Source organism: Elephas maximus, chromosome 5, assembly GCF_024166365.1.
Source record: "Elephas maximus indicus isolate mEleMax1 chromosome 5, mEleMax1 primary haplotype, whole genome shotgun sequence".
NCBI classification, from domain to species: Eukaryota; Metazoa; Chordata; class Mammalia; order Proboscidea; family Elephantidae; genus Elephas; species Elephas maximus.
The window spans coordinates 94392653-94415250 of record NC_064823.1 but is presented as its reverse complement, the minus strand read 5'-3'; the positions used below and the strand labels follow the sequence as shown (position 1 = coordinate 94415250).

Here is a 22598-nt window from a genome sequence, read left to right as displayed (position 1 = left end):
TTCTTGACAATTTCCAATTTTCCTAGATTCATACTTCGTACATTCCAGGTTCCGATTACTAATGGATGTTTGCAGCTGTTTCTTCTCATTTTGAGTCGTGCCACTTCAGCAAATGAAGGTCCTGAAAACTTTACTCCATCCATGTCATTAAGGTCGACTCTACTTTGAGAGGCAGCTCTTCCCAGTCATCTTTTGAGTGCTTTCCAATCTGGGGGGCTCATCTTCTAGCACTATACCAGACAATGTTCCGCTGCTGTTCATAAGGTTTTCAATGGGTATTGCTTTTCAGAAATAGACTGCCAGGTCCTTCTTCCTAGTCTGTCTCAGTCTGGAAGCTCAGCTGAAACCTGTCCTCCATGGGAGATCCTGCTGGTATCTGAATACCGGTGGCATAGCTTCCAGCATCACAGCAACACGCAAGCCCCCACAGTATGACAAACTGACAGACATGTGAGGGTTTGCTTCAATACTCTCTAAAATTTCTGCTCTACTGACTTAAGATAGTCTTCAGAAACTCTGATTATATGATCATCCTATGGATATTATGCTGGTCAAGTGCATGGATGGCATTAAAGTGAAAGAATCTGGTGAACCAGGATTATAATGTTCTCTAAACTCCAGTGCAAGAACCAAGAAATAAAACCCTCAATAATACATTAAACAGCTTCTTTAGTGATGTTTCTGTTAGTCTGGAACACGTTGGGGTATTCCCTCCAAAGTAAAAGGCAAGTTTGCTGCACATTACAACCCACATCATGTTAAGATAGCCCTCTGAGTAAAGTCCAAGAGTCTAAGACTGATCCCAGCCAACTGAGATCTGGTCTATCTCAGCTGAGAATTAGCATTCTGTATTTTTAAATATTTAATTTTCAGTAATTTTGGTTTTCTTATTAAAATGAACTCATCCTTTCTTTGGGTAAAATATACATGTGTGTATGTTTATAAAACTTTAAACATTAGTTCTTGATACCGTATGTCGAGATTAAAAATATTTTAAAAATACAAATTTAAAAACTCTGTTTACAGAAGGATGCAATAAATGAACAGTATTAAGGTGCACCTCACCCAAGCCATGGTATTTTCAATCACCTCGTATGTATGAGAAAGCTGGACAACGAATAAGGAAGACCAAAGAAGAACTGATGTATTTGAATGACAGTGTTAGGGAAGAATGTTGAATATACCATAGTCTGGCAGAAGAACAAACAAATCTGTCTTGGAAAAGTACATACAGCCAGGATATTCCTTAGGAGCAAGGATGGCAAGACTACGTCTCACATACTTTGGATACGTTATCGGGAAGGACCAGTCCCTGGAGAAGGACATAAGTGAAAAAGAGTCAGCAAAAAAGGGGAAGACCCTCAAAGGGATTGATTGACACAGTGGCTGCAACAATGTGCTCAAATATATTAATGACTATGAGGATGGCACAGAATGGACAGTGTTTCTTTCTGTTGTCCTTGGGATAGCTATGAGTCAGAACTGACTAGATGGCACCACCACCAACAACATTTTGTAAGCAGAAGATGAAACTGCCAAAGAAAGTGTCTTCGGTGGAATTTTAACCTTCATATATGTGTTGGTATCTGTGTATTTACTTATGTATCTATGTATTTTTCTATATGCATGTATTTTAGATCTTCTGAAAGAATAAAACAACAAGACAAAAATGTCATATGAACATGTCTAAATACATTTTCAACAAAGAAATAATATCATGTTTAAGCAAATAATTTGAAAGACTATATCGTGTAAGAAAGACATATAAACTCACTAGAAAATTGAAGGAGCTCAAGGAATTTTATTCCTTTTCTAAATTTAAGAGTTTAATAAAATACAGCTTGCATATTCACCATTGTTTCACTTTTTCAATTTGATCATTAAGAGCTTTTTACACAAGTAACAAGTTCACATTTTTTCCCTGTCATTCTCCTCTCCTCCACAGCCAGCATACCTTTATCTTCATGTAACCTCCACTTTTTTTCTTTTTGTTCTTTTCCCCTTCATATATGTTTGTTTTTGTTGACAATGAAAATACTCACAGCAATTTTAAAATTATTTCCTTTCATCCTCAGTACTATTAGCCACATTTTACGATTATAAACACCAGGCAATTCTAGTATGTAGTTCTTCCTTAAAACTTTTCAATTTGACTTGACTAACATTACATGCAAAAAGTGCTTGAATTTATACAGCTTCTTGAAAAAACAAGATGCTAGACTCCATAATGATAAAATGGTTGGGAAAATGTTTTAAATACTGCACAACTATCCATAAATTAATCATTCAATCATTACGCTCAGCAGGAAATCAATATTTCTTGTTATAGATTGATCAGCTAAGGCTAGCTAACCAACTTCAGTTCCTAGCTTAATTCGAATTTTTTCATCTTGAACAAAAAACTATTTTCTTTCTTCTGGTACTTTTTATATCTCATTTTGAATCTGGAAAGTTCATACATGGGTTGACGTCAGAAGAACACAATTATATCAATTAGAAAATGCCAGAAAAACTACTGAGGCCCATTACAAATTTGAAACAAATCGTTTAAGAAAGAAATGGATTTTTCAGAAAACAATCCTTAAAGAAACTTGACACCAAAGTTCAAAACTCCTGAAAGAAGTTTTATATACAAACCACCTATGGTGCAGGTGACTTTCTTCATTTTAATGTTGAAAAAAAAATCAGAAAATAAAAAAACCAATTACTGCAGCTCACTTTCTGTGATGTTGATATGTGATAAATATTCAACTATGGTGGCATTAAACCTAAAACTTTCTAAAAGCTACTTGAATTAGCAGTTTTTTTTTTTTTAAATTTGAGACTTAGTTTGTGATGTAAGATTCTGAATAAAAAATCTATTTTCCATTTTTGGCAGGTTTGCAAAGATTTTCCAGTTTGTGTACCCTGAGAACTTAAAGAAAAGCAGCATCCAAGAGTCAACAAAATGTCTTCTCTGAATACAAATGTTTGCGATACCTGATAACCACGAATTTATCAGTTGGATGAAAATTAATCTTTCTTGCCTCCAGGTATTTGAGGCTCAAGAAACACACTTTGGAGTCAAACAGGCGAGAATGTCAAAGATAACTAGAACAAATATTTATTGAGCATACCATTAAAAAAATAATTTCTTGTATATAATTCATCAAAAAAAAAAAATCTTTCAAAGAAGTTCAGGTTATCCAAGGTAAAGAGTTTCTCCCAAAGGAATAAAATCTTAGTGTTTACCTAACATGATCTCAATATGTTAATGTAAGAATCACATGCAGAATTAAGAAAGGCTGAATAGTGTTGCATAAGTCTGGGATAACATAGTTAAAGTAGGTATTTTTCTGATATGGGAAGTCAGAGCATATATACTTAACACTTGCGAAGTCCAGACACTGATATAAAGTCTATATATGCTGGTATTGCCTGAAGCAGAGTCTATACTGGGGGAAAGATTCATTTCTAAATATAAATAATTCACTGAGAAAAGTGGCATATATGTGTGCATTGTTTTCTCACAGGGAATAAAAATAATCGGTTGTGCATATATATTCAAAATAAATAAGATATTCTATAACTTTCAGGATGATTCTTATTGAACAGGTCATGTACCTTCAAATCATCAGGGTTACGCCGTCTACTATATCAATCAGAAAACAAATAACAAGAACAAAACAAAAACAAACAGAAAACAAAACTGTGAACTCAACTGGATGCATTTTCTTATTCTCAAGAGATAGCTGTATGCTTTAGCAGACACATTCAACAATTTAAATTAATTATTTTGGCTAAGACTTGACCAACAACATTTCCTTCTCAAGCCAATCATTCCACAACCTCAAAACTCATACTAATGTAATATGCAGTAACTTGCCTGACTGCTACTACCAACCATTCTGACCAAGGAGACTGTAGCTGGTCCTGGATAGAATAGGAAAAAATTGTACAGCAAAACCCAAACTCTTATTAAAAAAAAAGGCCATATTTACTGGACTAATAGAGACTAGAGGAATCCTTGAGGCTATCACCCTGAGATACCCTTTAAATTTTGAACTTAAACCACTGCCACAGACTGGCTCATAAAATAAACAATATCTGTGTGTACTGTGCTCCTTTAAATTAAAAGAAAAAAAAAATCATCTGTAGGAGACATTTACTCTAAAGGCAAAGATGAGAAGGTTAGGAGTGGGGAGCAGGCAGGCTGGATGAATGGAAGTAGAACAACCAGAATGGAAATAATAAGAATGTTGACACAATGTGGAAAATGTAACTAATGACTGAACAATATGTATAGAAATTGTTTAGTGGGGACCTAATGTGATTTTTTTTATTTTTTATTTTTTTAATGTGATGTATAAACTTTCACAAGAAACACAATAAAATATTTAAATATATATGTATATATGAAATATAAAGTAACTCTGATCTGATTCAGTCATATATATCTTATTTCTTTGTGAATACTGGTGACAAAGATGTGCTCACTGTCCAAAGCCCACTTAATATATCAATGATGTGGCAAGGTTAAGCCTTAAACTGACAGTTGCAGCCAGGGCACCACAGAAAAATGACAATTTTTTTTTTTTGGCTCTAATGCTTTACTTTTAATCTTTCAAAAAAGAAGAAAGAAAAAGTTATAAATTGCTCATAGGCTTTGAATAGTTCTTGCCATATGGTTGATGGAATTCCTAATTCAGCCATAGTTTTTGGGTTTTTTTTTTTTTTTTTTTTTTTTGGTTTTTACCAGAGAGGTCTTTTATGTTGATTCACAAAAAAGTGAACATATAAGGGGAAAATATGAGAGGATTTGTATCTTCAAACAGGACTGTATTTATATCACTTAAAAAAAAAAAAATTGCTAACAAGTCAATTTCAATTCATGGCCACCCCATGTGTTACAAAGTAGAGCCATTCCACAGGGTTTTCCTAGCTGAAATATTTACAGAAGCAGATCACTGGGAGTTTCTTTCACTGCACCCATGAATGGGTTTGAACAGCCAAACTTTAAGTTAGTGTTGTTGTTAGGGCCTTTGAGTCAGTTGCGACTGTTAGGAAGCCTAAACGCTACCCGGTCCTGTGCCATTAAGTCAGTAGTCTAGCACAAACCATTTGCTCCACCCTATATATATCACTTAAACCCATTGCCGTTGAGTAGATTCCTACTCATAGCAGCCCTAGAGGACAGAGTAGAGCTGCCCGATAGGGTTTCCAAGGAGTGGGTGATGGATTTGAACTGCTAACCTTTTGGTTGACACCCAAGCTCTTAACCACTGCACCATGTATCACTTACTCCCTGATAATTCTAAGATCTCCACATTGAATATAAATGTGATTTGAACTGTTTGTCCAGTGAGTGGTTCATGGCTATTCCAAATTTTGAGAAATGGATTTACCAAAGAAAAATTGTTTCATGTATTTTTATAATAGAAAAATTAAGAAAATAATCTTTTAATCTGCAAAACAAATAAAACCTGTCTGATTACATCCTAAACTAATGAAATAAAAAAAAAAAAAGATAGAAACGTGAATGAAAACAAAACTATAAAGGTAAATTTGAGCTATTATCTTTGCATTCTGGGAAATTATATGAGATGGAAAGTTTTGCTATAAATAGGTTTGAGCCGTAAGCATATTTTCAACGAAAAAGTTCAAGTAAAGCACATCTTTTTTTTTTCTTTCTATGAGTATGTCTGATAAGAAAGCCTTTACTCTTATTTGTTTAAAACTAAAAAGCATTTCGAGATGTGTTATACCTTAAATTCTGAGCCTCTTTGGTTTATCGAAGTTCTTTCTCACAGAACTTATTCAACTTAGCCCTCAGCTGTGGAGAGAGTTGACAGAGCTAGTCCTGAGGTACCTAGCTCGGCTGGACATCACACTTACCTGCTTGATTTGTGGTTACATTTACAGACACATACTGCCGAAATCCTGGGCTCAAGTCGGACACTCCATTCACTGCCTCAATCTCAAAGGTATAGTTTGTGTGCGCGAGCAGATCCGCCATCATGACAGAGGTGTTTTTCAGGCCGATTTGCCGGGGAAGGTACCTGACATGACTGCCACACTCCTCACACACACCTGCGTGGGAGTTGCACTTCTTGCATGCAATATAATATGACACATCTTTCCTTCCACCAGTGTCAGCAGGAGGAATCCATTCCAGAAAGACACTAGTTTCATTAACATTTGAGATGGCATTCCGAGGAGCTGAGGGGGGTCCTGGTTTGCAAAGTAAAGTGAAAAAAACATATTTTAAGATGATATAATTAGGCATCTTTTACCCCACCATTCCCTGGTCTGAAGGAAAAAAAAAAACAAAAAACTGCAGTCAGTCCTTTAAGTAGGGAGGATGTAAGAGCCATCAATTCGTAATAAACTTTGAAAAATTTTGTTAGAATTTTACAGAGAAAATAGGCGGATTTGTGCCCTATAGAAATGACTAATCATGGAATTGTAATACTAGCTCAGTAAAAGCAGATTTTTTTTCTTTTTTTTATAGTATATGTCATTATGGAATAAAACAATGCATTTACTAATAATGTTAGATAAAAGTTATGTATTTAAAAGAATGGCAGGTGGATCTCCTTGGGGATTGGACTGATTACTTTCTCATTGGTGTTAGCCCTGTAACCTAGAAAGTAAATAAGAACGGTCTACTAAGCACAGGTAAAAATAAGATTTTTCCAGTTGTGGCTCTTTATTACAAATTCTGCAGCTAGTAAAAATGCCCTTAGCTTACCTCAAAAGAGATTGCTTATCTACCTGGTAAATCACCAACAAAATTTGAAACACCCCCTAATGTGGCAAGAAAGCACTAGAATTTCAGTAGTTGGTCAACATTATCATCTGTAATTGCATTCCTTTTACTGTTAATATTGCTTTAATATTATGATCCTATGAGTTGTGAATTTTACTTAATTGAATATCTGAAATTTATTGCAAAAATAAACCTCAAAAGCACTATAATAGAGAGAATGAAAGTGTTCAGTTCTTGAAAGAGCAGCAGAACAAATTTCAGTCTCCAACAACCTACCACAAAAGGTGTGGGAATGCATTCAACTCAAACATTTTGGAAAATCATAATATCTTAAAATGTTATTAGTGTAACTTTCCTAACTTCATAAAGCATTCCTTAGGCACTTTATTTTTTTACATATATGTTAATGTAAGATTTAATTCATTAAATAAAAATATATATTTTACATTCAGAATCATCTTATTACAATGGAATACTTCCACTATTATTTTAGGAACGAAATCCTCACTTAAAATTGCTTAAAAACTTTCTCAGGGAAAGGGTAATAATATTCAATTTTGTATATTATCGTAACTATTTCTGACACTAATAATCAAAATACTAAAGAGACTAAATATTGTCTAACTCTATTGTAGATTTTCAGATACTTAGTTTTAAAACTTCAGTTATGTTATATGATCAGATGTTCTCAAAGAGAAAGTACATTATTTGCTCAGAGACTTTATGAGTAAATCTTTTCTGAAAGAGAATAAAATGGAATATGGTGATAACTGAATGATTCACACAAGCATAAATTAAACTATTTAGGACAATCTAACTTCATTACCCCTATATATATTGTCTGTTCTAGATATAGGGATTAACATTAATTTCTACCTAAAATTTATTAAATAATGACTGTTAAGGACTAAAATGTAAAAGTTATAAGAATGCTATCTAGCATTTAATAATTTAGCTGCATAATATATAATTTAAATTGCAGGGCCCTATAACTAAAAAAAGGAAACCCTGCTAGTGTAGTAGTTAAGAGTTTGGCCGCTAACAAAAGGTGGGCAGTTTGAATCCATCAGGCACTTCTTGGAAACCCTATGAGGCAATTCTGCTCCATCCTACAGGGTTGCCTCAAGTCAGAATCGACTCAATAGTAATGTTTGTTTGTTTTTTAATAACTAAAAAGCTAACATTTTTGAGAAAATAAACACACCTTGACTATGTTTATGGTTCAACCCTGTGACTGTTCCCATGAACTAAACCTCACAAACTTCAACATAAAAGAGTCATTTTTAAGTAGAAACAATTACTTAAGATGGGAATATATATATATATATATATATTTTTTTTTTTTTTTTACTATAACCTTTATATTATTTGGAAACCCTGGTGGCGTAGCGGTTAAGGGTTCAGCTGCTAACCAAAAGGTCAGCAGTTGGAATCCACCAGGCACTCCTTGGAAACAGTATGGGGCAGTTCTACTCTGTCCTATAGGTTTTTTTTTTTTAATATTATTTAACAATGGAGAGTAATGGAGAAAATGTAATTTGAGATAAAAATGTCACAATTGTAATTTCTTAGAAAAAGTTAAAATATGCCCTAAATACGTCTCATTTAGAACGGTGTCAACTTCTGTGTTTTTTTCTTTCCTCCCAACTAAAATGAACTTTTATTGCACATCTTCCCTCTAAATCTGTAGAAACGCATCAGTCTTTTTATCTGTCTTACTACCCTCAACATTTGAGTGGATGCACATATGTCTCTCAACTCGAGATGCAACTCAAAGTAAATTCCTAAAGTAGAGCTAAACAGGAGAGCTGATTAACATACGGCTAAAAATAATGTAATAAAACTTCAGTGCCTCGCTAACAGCTATACTATATGCATGTAAGCCAAAGAAGTGCCCTTGATTTCAGCAGAATCATTGAAAACTTGGCTCTTACTTTGTTCCATTTTTTTTCTTTTGGTTTATAAAATTCTGCTTATCACGTTTAAAAAAAAAATTGTATTACAATGATGAGAGTTGGAACAATAAATTAAATTCCAAAGATCCAAAGAAAGTAAAATTCAACATTTTCATACGAACATCAATCAACCCATCTGTTCAAGGGGATCAACTGCAGTATTTGTGATACTATCAATGCAACTAAAGACAGATACACACACTCACAGATTACATATTAGGAAGACCTTGTAAACGAGTCCCAATAGTCTATTTGAGAAATGCTGAAAAGTTGTTCTTTTAAGACAAGGTATTATAAATTTGTATATCTAGAAACAGAGTAAATGTGAATACTGCCTGTAGACTCAGGTCCTAATGGAGAACAATGTAGATCTTGTCACAAAAGCATAGCCCTTAGGCCCATTCCCAAACCTAACACATTTACAGAAAGGGGGCCCACATTTATGCTGAGAAAGATCATGCCTGGACCACATAAAAAATAATAAATTGAAAATTAATGATATTTAAAAAATAATTCAAGACATAATTTCTTATTCTTAATTTACCACTCTACTGCCTAGTCAACTCACCCCCCCCACCACCGAGTTATTTGGGCATTTTTTTACTCTGAATAATCTATATATTTTTTAAATCTCCAGTGCAACTCAAACACATCACAATCAATCATAGTTTCTATAATCTCCATTCAAATGTACATTCACCAAAATGCGTTTAATAATGCCATTCACTCATTTGAAGAGGAATTGTTTGTAATCGGAAATCATCTAAGCCATAACATTATCAATATTGATATAAAAGAATGATATTTTATAATGTACAGATGATTAATATCAATGATTTGATGAGTTCAGAAAATATGTTCCACTGACACAAATAACTGTGAAATTCAGGTATTTTTTTTAAAGTGATTATTTCATTAGAAGATAGCTGTACTGAATATATGTAAATATATATCAATATTTATTTGTATGTGATTTATTTATTTATTTAAAGATGAATGCTAAAAGTTCCAAAATTTTTGTCAACCTTGAGAACACAACTTGTGTGCTGTCAAGTCCATTTTGACTCACAGAAACCCTATAGGACAGAGTTGAACTGCCCGATAGGGTTTTCCAGGCTATGATCTTTATGGGAGCGGATCATCAGGTCTTTTCTCTCTGTAGCCACTGGGTGGGTTCAAACTGCTGACCTTTCAGTTAGCAGCAAAGTGCTTAACCATTGCACCACCAGAGCTCCTTAGAATACAACCAGCTGGGACCCAAAAGAGTAAAACAAGGCAGGTCTTAGAAATTGAAAAATATGAGTGGTGGGAAGAGGGGCTCTCTTGTCTTTCCTTTTATTTCCTGATTTTTCTGACTTGCCATAGAGACTGTGATGGTTGAAAAACACTAAAAGTAGTGACATCAAGCAAACTAATGCATAAATGTATTTCCTTCCCAGAAATATCTGAAACACTAGGAAAAAAAAAAAAAGCAACAAAGACATTGATAGATGTGGCTCTATCCACTGCAAATGTTGCATTTAAACTAGAAATGTTTAATATTCACCTACTCTATGACCAGCAAATACATTATTAATACTAGATAAGGACTCTCACTAACATGACAACTGCTTAAAAAGCTTAACTGAAAAAAAAAAAATCAGTTTCATATTTCGCTCCAATCTGATTTTCCAATCCCCAACTCCCCACATTCCTAAAATGTTTTCTGTGTTTCTGTAAATGACCTTCTTTTATAAATGATCTTTGCTTCTCAGTGGGACAAGTTAGAAGGAGAAGGTGAAGGTGTCATTTACCACATATTTGCCTGATTAGAATACTGGCTTAGGAAGAAATTAAAAAAAAAAAAAAAAAGTTTAGGTGAATGAGGAAGTAGATTTGTCCAAAGTCATAAATTTGTCTATCATAAATACTAAATAAATACTAAAGTAAATCACAAAATAAAAGGAAATATTCTACATCTGAGTTTCAGATGTTGGATTTGAAATTAGGGAAGGTGGTTGCTTCTAACAGTGAGTGAGAAAAGACTCATTTTTGAACACTTACTCAAGGAGATGGAAAGTTGGTGAAAACTATATTGGGAGGATTAAGGATTATGCCTGTTTCACTGAAAAATGGCAATAGAATGAACAGGCTCCATCATGCTGTTTCTTCAAATTGGTGAAAGTTAGCATCACCACATATTCATGGGTTTCCTTACTTGTGCATGCCATTGTGGGTGGATCAGACTCCCTCCTGAAATAATCCTTTTCACAGACACAAGAGGTTGAAGCTTCCTCATGGGTATAACTGTGTGGTGGACATTTGCTGCAGCTCTGGCTGTGAGGTGAGGCTTTGAAGAACCCAGGTCTGCACACTGTCAAAAGAAATAAGAGACTAAGCTTTTCCCTGAAAGAGATGCTGTGTTGGTTTTGTGAATAATATGATTATTTTGACTAGTATACACAGATTACATATAACACACATACTTGCATCAATTTCAAAAAGTTTTCATAAGCTGCTGGCTAATAAATACCAGGCTACATTCAAACAACCAAATGTTTAAGGTTTTATGGAATGTATATATCTTAATGATTTTTACACTATAGGAGTTTATAGAAATTATATGTATATGATGGAAATACATGTATTTCAACTGAAGGAGTGCTTTGAGTACAATTTTAACTTGCTCTATTATTACTATGTTGAAGAAATGAAAATCATCCCATATACTCCTAAAATGGCATGATACACAATGGATGCTAAATAACCTTTTCATGATCTAATTGTTTTTCACTTTATATTTTTTGTTGAAAAAATGTGTCTTCATTAATAGAATACATGATGAATGGTTGCATGCATCTGAATTGAGTGTGTCCCTCTGTACTCTGGGAGTAGGGTTGGTGGAATTCATATGTCCCTCTGCGTTCTAGGAATAGGATTGGTGGGATGCATATGTCCCTCTGGACTCTGGGACACTTAGGTCCCTGTCAACGGTGATGCAGATTTGATATAACATATATGCCCCTACAAGATGCACCACCTCATACAATACCCTACAAATACAGTAATTTGCACCAGACTACCATTTCTTCCATTTCAAACAGTTATACAGATTTCTGCTTTGCAGCAGCATGCATTAAAAGTGGGAAAGTAGTTTCCCAATAAATCTCAGACAGAAAATTAAATGGGGCATATATGTCCCACCGATCAGGAAATGGTGCAATTTGTTATTGAATTTAGAAATTAATTAGTATGTGCTAAAAACTTCATACATTCTGTTAGTTTAGGGAAAATGAATAAATGAGTTGGTTCATCATCCACATTATATTGATTTCTGGAGTAAGATCATAAGCATGTATTTTACATTTTACTCATTTTAGAACTATTTTGTGATAATTACTACATCAACATTAGTCTACGTTAATATTGGTAATACAACACTATGCAAACTATAATGACCTATAAAGGGTAGAAACTGTGTCTTATTAAATTTTACCTTCACAACTCCTTTCACAGACTTTGAACACGCTAGGCGTTGAAAGTGACATGCAATGCATGAATGACATGGCATAAAGATTGTAACTGAACTACGCAGAATCACAGAAATGTGCCCTGATATTTTTGTTAATATTTCTAAGATGATAAATAGGTAATGAAGTGCTTATGAAGTAAGTCCTTTTATTCCATGGGTTCCCTACCTTTGTAAGTGTCCAATCATAGTCATTTGTATTCTTCCTTCTTCTCAAGGAATAATAAAACCAAACTTCAATACTTCAATTGTCCAGTATGGGCCAATTGAAGGACACAAAACTGATGGTTTAATTACTTTTTTAGATATTAGGTTATATAAAGCTAATAAACTCTCTCAAATTTATCTACATTCACAATTCACTATGTGTACTTAAGAACATTTATTCAAGCACCAATGCACATTTGCTAAAGCTCAACTATGAACTTGTATTTCAATAGAAATTTTTGATAGACATAATGAATTGGGGCTAATTTTCATGTGCTATACATGATCTGGGGTTTTAGTAATCCATGCTAAGTCTTTCTGCCATCACTGTGAATAATCACGAACTGACAAAAAGGAGAAGGTACTTTTTTCAGGAGATCTAATTATAGAGATAGTAAAGCCTTAATGCGTTTATAAATTCAGAGAAAATGTGAAGGTATTCGAAAGATTAAAAAAGAGCTTTTTGATAGAATTAGGGACATTCTTGTAGTTAAATGATTAGGAAAAAATTTAAAATATTATTTTTATATAATAGGATTGCTGTAGCAGCCAATACCATACTTAGCTAAGCTATCCAGTTTCTTTCATTTTTCATTCTTTCATTTTTTTCTTTTATCCTTTTAGGAAAAGCCATTCTCACTTTAAACACTATTTGCCTTCAAAGACATGAAGTTTATATCCATGCATTCTGCATATTTGGAATTCATTTATCATTAAAAAAAAATACACTTTTTTTAATGAATTCCTTTTAATTTAAGATTTTTGTATGTCACTGCTATTTAATTCCCTACAGAAACTTCAAAAATAATATAAAAATAAGTAAAATATAGATTAAAGTATCACTCTATTCAGTCATTCAACAAAATGTTTTCAATAACTGTGGTGGGCCATAAACATGGCTTAGAACTAGGGATACGGAGGTAAATAAGATAGACACAATCTTGTTTTTATGAATCTTAAAAGTATTGCATGAATAACCATAAATATTATGCTAGGAAAGAGAAAGTATGGTGGCACAGAAGGGAACAAAGACATCTAATTTAGATGAGACTATCAAAGACTTCCTCAGGAAGCTCTCTCTTGAGAATTCAAAGATAGAAAAATTACCCAATTTGAGTGGTGGTACAGCCTTCAGTATAAATTGCACCTCAACATAAAAAAAAAAAAAAATCCTCATGAGAAGGCCAATAAGCAGCAACATGATAAACAGAGAAAATAATGAATTGTCAAGGATTTCATTTTACTTGAATCCACAATCAAGGCCCATGGAAGCAATAGGCAAGAAATCAATGGATGTATTTCACTGGGCAAATCTGCTGCAAAAGACCTCTTTAAAGTGTTAAAAACAAAAGACGTTACTTTGAGGACTAAGGCGCGCCTGACCCAAGCTATGGTATTTTCAGTTGCTTCATATGCATGTGAAAGCTGAACAATGAATCATAAAGACTGAAGAAGAACTGACGTCTTTGAATTACAGTGTTGGCAAGGAATATCGAATATACCACGGACTGCCCAAAGAATGAACAAATCTGTCTTGGAAGAAGTTCAGCCAGACAGGAAGAGGAATGATTTATGTGTCACCTGGATATGTGTTTTTATGTGAAGGATCAACCTATTTACATAAAAACACCAATATTGAGCCTTCTACTTGGGCTTTACCTTGTTTAAGATGAATACAGTATGAATAGCCAACGCACCCTGGGAACTCTTGGAGTCTCATTAAGCCTCCACTCGTATACTGAAAGCCTCCATAGGATGAATGATTTAAAACTCCTTGAAAGGAGGACACCAAGAAGAGAAGCTCCAACAAGCAATCAAGGGAGAATGAACAGTAACGCCTTAAAGGAAAACCCAGGTTGGGTTATTCTTTCCTCAAAGTATTTCTCCCTTGGTACAGAGTTTCTGACTTAGAACATACTGTTCACAATATATCTAACAAAATGGAACAGCTGGCTAATGACCCTACTTCTGACTCCTGGTTAGATGTATTTAGTTGGTTACTAAAAGGAGTAGGATCATGGATTAAGTCTATTTTACATGCTGGTTTAATGATACTGATTGTACTTGTAATTATTATTGAAACTATCAAATGTCTTAAAATTATTTCCACTGCTATTACCCAAGAACCAATTTATTGCCTATGGAAAGAGTTATGTACAGTAAGAGTACTCATATTTCAGAGGGACTCAAGCTCACTTCATAAACCAACCCCTTTAAAGCCAGGTTATTCCTTAATGCAGCCTGCTTTATATATCATTCCTAGCTTAACATTGCAGAAGTAGAGACTACACCTATGGCATGGTGAAGATTTTAGATTATGACTGGCTCTTTATAAATAGCATCTAGAGTCTTAAAGACTTATTATAGTAAGCAAACATCTATAAGAACCTCTGAAAGACAGCAACAAAATAAAGTTCTTCTTCTCCTAACATACTCTAATAACACTGTCCTGCTGGGAAATCCAAATCCAAATCCTTTCAGAAGAAAGCACTGTCCTCAAAATGGTGGTTGATAATGTGATCAAAGAAATTCAAGAAAATTCTTGATCAAAAGGAGGGAGTGAATGATAGCTTCAGAATGTATCTAGGGTGGCTGGCCTAGGAGTATATTCAACTTCATTTTGTTTTACACTCCTGCTTCTGTTTTAAAGCTATAACCCTTGTATTAATTTAAATAGTTTGCTGAACAAAAAAGGTGGCTATGCTTAGACAAGTCTGGGCAAATCCAGGCTATGCTTAGACAAGTCCTGGCAAGCCCAGGGAGGGTCTGAGAAAATAATCTTTGCTAGAATGTGGCTATGCCTAGGCATGTCCAGGTAAGTTCAGGGAGGGCCAACCATTCAGAATCTTATTGAGAAGTTCCTGACCACCCTGTAAATATCCCTCAGAAACAGTTTCCCATTGGATTTATTGGTTTTCACTCTGTGTGGGCTAACATCTCCCCATTTGAATGTCTGTTATGCTTTCATAAACCTCTTTGTTTCACTTTAACAGCATCTGAGAGTTTCACTTTTTTAAAAACTCTTCACATGTGATCCCCTAACACACTCATTGCCTCCATCCGTACTAGCCCATTTATAATTTCCTATTGTTTTTGATTCATTGGAGGATCCTGACTCAGGTTTTGGTATCAAGACTAGTTTTAGAGCAACAGAATGTGAAGGATGAGTTTTCTGAATATGTTCTGGGGTTTCTGGAATTTGTTCTCTAATCTGACTAGATTTAATGGCACTAATGACTCTATTGCCAGTAATAAAGAGGGCAATGACAGTCCTTGGCATGATGTGACAATAGAGATATGCAAAATATCACCACTGCATACTCCTAATCAAACACTTATCAGAGACAAGGTTCTGGGTGGGCATTTATTTGATTCATTATAACATTTTTGTCAAACTTATGAGTATAATGAGATTGGTTGCTTAAAATTGAGCTAGAAAAAGACGAGAAAGACAAGGATTATCTCAGGGCTTCAAATTCCCAGCTCAAGTGCTGCATAAATCATCTGAAAATTATCTCCCCTGAAAGAATTCCTTATCTCCTGTAGTAGCAGAACTGAGATTTCTGAAAACTAAACCTAGACTCTTATTCCAGGAATAGCTGACTTACAAAAGCAAATTGAATTCCCAAACTCACAGGATATCTGCTGTTATTGTGAGGGCTTTGATTGGAAAGTAATGCAATCCTGAAAATTGGAATGAGGACATACGGGCAGATCCTGATGAAGTTGGGGGCACTGAACCTATAAATTCTGCTGAGTCTTTTTTCACCAGTGGAAGCAGCCATTCAACTCCCATATGAGGTGGTGTAATGGCCATCCCTGAGTTAGTTGCCTCCTAAGACATGGCTGATTCTCCTCAAGACAACACCTATTACTCCTCTGCTTCCATAACTCGATTCAATTAACAACAGGCCCTGAAAGGTGAGATACAAAGTATGACCATGAGGTAGTGCAGTACCTCAAAAGAAATGCAATATTTTAAACATATATACAGGCAGAAATCTGGAAAATATGTGTGGGAATAGATATCAAGAATGTGGAATAATTATGTAAGGAACACATAGTTGATTGTTGTTGTTAGGTGCCATCGAGTTGTTTTCAACTCAGTGACACTACGTACAACAGAACAAAAAACTGCCTGGTCCTGCCCCATTCTCAAGATGTTTGAGCCCATTGTTGCAGCCACTGTGTCAATCCATCTTGCTAGAGGGTCAGGCTCTTTTTCTCTGACCCTCTACTTTAACAAGCATTTTGTCTTTCTCCAGGGACTGGTCCCTCCTAATAACATGCTCAAAGCAGGTGAGACAGAGTCTCACCATCTTCACTTTCTAAAGAGCATTCTGACTGTAATTCTTCCAAGGCAGATTTGTTCATTCTTCTGGAAGTCCATGGTATATTCAATATTCTTTGTGAACTCCATAATTCAAAGGCATGGATTCTTCTTCGTTCTTCCTTACCCATTCTCTAGCTTTCACATGCATATGAGGCAACTGAAAGTACCATGGCTTGGTTCAGGCACACCCTAGTCCTCAAAATGACTGCTTTTTAACACTTTAAAGAGGTTTTTTTTTTTTTTTTTTTACAGCAGATTTGCCTAATGCAATATGTCGTTTGATTTCTTGACTGCTGCTTCCATGGGCATTGATTGTGGATTCAAGTAAATAAAATCCTTGACAATTTCAATATTTTCTCCATTTACCATGATGTTACTTATTGATCCAGTTGTGAGGGTTTTTTTTTTTTTTTTGTCTTTGTCTTCTTTACGTTGAGGTGTAATCCTCATTGAGGGCTGTAGTCTTTGACCTTCATCAGTAAGTGCTTCAAGCCCTCTTCACCTTCAGCAATCACACTTGTGTCATCTGCATATCACAGGTTATTAATGAGTCTTCCTGAATCCTGATGCTTCATTCATCTTCATATAGTTCAGCTTGTAGGATTATTTGCTGAATATACAAATTGAATATGTATGGTGAAAGGATACAACACTGACACACAAAATTCCTCATTTTAAACCACGAATATCCCTTTGTTCTGTTTGAATGACTGCGTCTTGGTCTATGTAAAGATTTCACATAAACACAGTTAAGTGTTCTGGAATTCCCATTCTTCACAATGTTGATTAGGTTGATTATATCTAAATGGGTCCAGAGTCTCTGGATTCAAGTTGTAACTGGAGGGGTTAGAAAGGGCTCTGTTTTGTTGGTTGGCTTAAACAGGGACCAAAATATGGGCTAGAATGAATAAAGTAGAAATGTCAGAACCACCTTGGTGTACTGTAGAAGAACAGTCCTGGCATCCTTGAAGACTTCTGAATGCACTTCTCTGTAGGCGAGTAAGTGCAGTAAGACCTTCTCCCAATGAACTGGGATCCCTAATACAATGAGGATAATGGATCCCAGGGTATCATGGGACAAGAGGCATTTAATCATCAAAGACAAGGTGGGCTTGGTTACCATAATGGAACACAAAATCAGTCATCAGAATTACCTGACTCACAGAGCTTTATAGTGTTGTTTAGTTGACCATGGTGTCCCTAGAAGTGAAATAGATGGGCAGCCAGCTAAATTCTCATTTGATCGGTACAAGCTGGTAGGTTCTAGGTCAAGTGAACCAAAATATAATTTGAATCATCAAAACAGAGAATCATAGTCCCTCAATTAATTTGCAGATGTGAATCAGTGAACAGACCCAAAATCCCTTGAATGAAGGGGAGGCCATATTCCCTTGAGGAAGGACTGCCTATGCTTCATTGATAAATATTTATGTTAATCTTTCTCTCAGTCTTCCCCAAACGGGCCTAAGTCCTTTACTAAGTTGACTGTGCATTGGGGAAAATGAAATAATTAATTTTCCAGGGATTACTGGACACTGGCTGTAAACACATACTAATACAAAGAGACTCAAAATGTCACTGTGGTCAACCAGTGAGAACAGAGGCTTGTTGGATGTAAATTGATCAATGGAGCTTTAGATTAGATGTATCCCAAAGTGGCTCCAGTGAGTCCCTTAACCTATATCCTGTGGTTGTTTCCTCAGTTCCAGAATGTATAACTAGAATAGACAAACTCGGCAACCGGCAGATTCGCACCTTGGTCTCCTGACCTGTTCAGTGAGGGCTATTACGTTAGAAAAGGCTAAGTGGAATTTCTAGAACTACCTCTACCTAGGACAATAGTCAATCAAAAGCAATATTGCATTATTCGAGGTATTGTTGTTGAGATTACTGCCACTATCAAGGACTTGAAGGATGCAGGGGTGATGATTCTTACCACACCCACATTCCATTTGCCTATTTAATCTATGCAGAATGAAATAATGGATCTTGAAGACAACAGTAGATTATCATAAACTTAGCCAAGTGGTAAACTGAGGCTACTTTTCCAGATGAAATTTCATCGTTTGAGAAAATTTACACATCTTCTGGTACCTGTTATTCAGCTATTGATTTAGCAAATGCATTTTCTCCACATTTCTTAGCAAAGACCACCAAAAACAGTTTTCTTTCAACTGGTAAGGACAGCAATACACCTTTATTGTAATAACTCAGGGTTGTATCAACTCTCCCACCCTATGTCACAGGATCCTAACTCACCGTTCCCTTCCACAAGATAAAATAGTGGTTACAGCATTGACGAAATTATGCTGACTGGTAAGCAAGGCATAGCAACTACAATAGAATTATTGGTAAGATATCTGTGTGTAGGAGGGTGGAAAATAAATCTGATAAATATTCCAGATGCTTCCAACTCAGTAAAATTTCTAGTGGTCTAGAAATGTGGGGCAGGTTCAGATATCCCTTCTAAGATGAAGGATAGGTTGTTGCATCTCTTATTACAACCATGGTCTGTAATTAAAGTCAATGAAAAACTGCAACAAGTCAATTCAAACAGAAGTAGTAATGGACAAGAACTTTCAGAAATAAAGATTTAGGCCTTCCCATGAGGAAAAGAACCATGAACAGTAGCAGTGCTTTCTGAAAGCAAAGAAAATGTGGACAGGGTAGTGGAAGAAGGTAGTTAATAAATATCATCTATGACTACATGACCAGTTGCAGAAACAAGGACTGTAATTGTTCTGAGCATTTCTTTATTTTCTTATGAATACATTTATATACATTTATATAGATATATATAAATAAACACACACACAAATATATAAAATACCTTTGTGTTCTTCCCTCTCTTATCTCCTTATCATGTGGAAAATGCAAGATGTATTAATTTTACATCACACTATTTAAATATATTTAACTTTACATCATGTTGTTGTTAGGTGCCATTGAGTTGATTCCGACACTATTGTACAAGAGAATGAAACACTGCCTGGTCCTGCACCAACCTCACAATCTTCGTTATGCTTAAGCCTATTGTTGTAACCACTGTGTCAATCCATCTCATTGTGGGTCTTCCTCTTCTTCTCTGACCCTCTACTTTACCAAGCATGATGTCCTTCTCCAGGGACTGGTCCCTCCTGATAACATCTACAAAGTATGTGAGTGTGAGATGTGGTCTCACCATCCCTGCTTCTAAGGAGCGTGCTGGTTGTACTTCATCCAAGACAGATTTGTTTGTTCTTCTCACAGTCCATGGTATATTCAATATTCTTTGCCAACAGACATCATAGTATTTAATTTATAGGATATCAAAGAGATGAGTGAACATCACCCAAGAACTCTGCATTTCCTCTGGAGAAAAGGGCAGGATAGTTGGATCATGTTAGGCAGAAATGTGACTTTGTTAATGTCTTTATTTGGAAACTGTCATTTTGTGCTGTAGAGTAGCTTCCAACTCATGATGACTCCATTTATTAGAGATTAGAACTGCTCCATAGGGTTTTCTATAGGACCACTATGAGTTGGAACCAACTTGATAGCAATGAGTTTGGCTTTTTTTTTTTGTAATCTTTAGCCAGGGCTTTTCTTTCCTGGGGCCACTGGGTGGGTTCAAAGTGCCAACCTTTTGGTTAACAGCTGAGCACAAACCATTTGTGTCACCTAGGGACCTTTTTTTGGAGACTAACCAAAAAAAAAAAAAAAAAAATTCTGACTTATTAACCCTGGTTACCATCAAGTTGATTCCAACTCATAGCAACCTTATAGGACAAAACAGAACTGCCCTACAGGGTTTCCAAGGCTGTAATCCTTATGGAAGTAGACTGCCACATCTTTCTTCTGTGGAACAGAATGTCTAGTGGGTTAGACTCCACCCAGTGGCACCATGAAAAAAAAAAATGCCTAGGAAAGTCTTCTCAGAAGAAGTGAAAACAGAGTTTGACAAGGAAATAAGGATGGTAGGAAAAAACATTGTATAGTCCAAAAATATAAGCCATTAATCTAAATTGTATTGATTCAAATCTTAACTTAATACTATGTGAGATGGGCAATTTATTTACCTTATTTGGTTCTCAATTTCCTCATAAGTAAAATGAGAATAAAGAAATTACTTTTCAAATGTATTTGAAATGATATTTAAATGATTTTTCATGTAAAGAGTTTGAGGCATTGGTATATAAAAAAAATAAAGGTTATCTATATTTATTTACATATAAATAGAAATGATTAAGATACAAGGCATATTTGTGAGTGTCAGGGAGTTTTTCCTGTAGCTTAATCTGAAAATATATGAGCAGGCATGAATGGGGAGTGCTTTCAATGAAATACTGACATTAGCCTGTAGGCAATAATGGGCTTTAAGCAGAGGGATCCAACAATCAAAGCAGTGTTTCAGAATGCAATAAACACACATACACAGACACAAGGATCTTGGGTGCATATATTTGATAGCAGTTCTGTGAGTTCATTGGAAAGATCCCTAGTGACTCTGCATATGGGTTCAACTCAAAGAATCTGTGGAGATCATCTATTTTTATTGAACTGAAGTATGAATACTAAGATTAACCACACATATATTTAAAGGGAGTTTTTGCTACAAAAAATACAGGTTTTTTTTTTTTTTAATTAAGCAGGAAAAAGCTGTCATTGATAGTCAATTAAATGGGGCTTTTGCTCTTTAAGATTGTGAAAATATGCTGCATGTTCTGATTATGAATTTTAAAAAGGTCCTCAAAAGTTATTAAACTGACAATTTGGGTGCTCTTTCTTACTATTTACTCTAAATTAAAATTATTTTAATGTCTCCAAAATATTTTACCTTAAAAAGTCATCACCCTTGGTTCATTACCTAAATCTATTCACTTTACAATTTAAAGTCAATTTCCCAGGAACATGGCCACTGAGGAAAAAAAAATAGTGCAGAAAAAGTTCACCAATTTAGTAATTTAAAATATCATAATTCTCCCAATTAGAATTAAGTTGTATGGATCATATTTTAACAATATTAAAAAAAGAAATATATGTAAAGATTCTCAACATATGACAAGGACCATTGTTGTCTACAGTGTTCAAGATCTAATTAACCACCAAAAACATTATTGGATTTAACCAATTAGGCTGTATTGAGAATGACAAAAAAAATCACTAGGAACATGGTTTTTACCTTAGATCTATCATATGTGAATCGCCAGAGGACATAGGTAGTTTTTTTTTATTTAGATCTTTCAAAATGAGGTGCTCACAAGATAGATTAGCCAAAATTTAAAAAGATGTGTTTTCTAAAGAACAGCATTACACAACATGATGTGAGAGAATTACAACAAAAATGTATTCAATAATGTTTATACCGAAGTTTAATAATGACAACATATTTATTCTCATATTTGAAATATCTGCTCAGTATAAAAATAAGTGTTATGTTAAAACACTGATGCAATTAAATAGATGTTAAACTAGGAACTCTAAAATTTGGGCAAATAGCATAAAGACCCAACTTAAAAATCTAGAATTGCTGGCTAATTAAAACAGATGTTAAAATAGTCGAAAGCAATACAGCTAAGGCTAATATTAGATAATAATATCAGAAAAGAACAAGAATGCTAATGATAAATATATTAGGTCTCTCTCTCTATATATATATTTTTAGGCTCACCAAATATTGATAGCCACCCAAAGAAATTATGTGATATTTATAATAGGGTTAAATAGTCATTACATTCTCATTCATTCCAAATATTTATTGAAATGGGCCTGTGCGTCATGAACTGTACTGGACACTGGGCATCAAAGTATAATTAATATTCATTCACTCTCTTCAAATAACTCAGTCTTGTGAGGACATTGCTTATA

The 22598-nt window shown here is 34.8% G+C and overlaps 1 protein-coding gene across 9 annotated transcripts in view; it reads right to left on the bottom strand.

The window, feature by feature from the left end:
- EPHA5 (EPH receptor A5) overlaps positions 1-22598 on the bottom strand; it is a 407780-nt gene that overhangs the window by 201716 nt on the left and 183466 nt on the right. For 6 of the 9 annotated variants that reach the window (XM_049886190.1, XM_049886191.1, XM_049886197.1 and 3 more), the window contains exons 4-5: positions 10901-11056; positions 5875-6210 (exon numbers count right to left, since the gene is read on the bottom strand). The exons of 2 other annotated variants lie outside the window; for them this stretch is intronic. In XM_049886190.1, coding sequence (XP_049742147.1) covers positions 5875-6210; positions 10901-11056 — 492 coding nt within the window. The remainder of the gene's footprint in view (positions 1-5874; positions 6211-10900; positions 11057-22598) is intronic. One more of the 9 variants, XM_049886192.1, reaches the window with a different exon arrangement.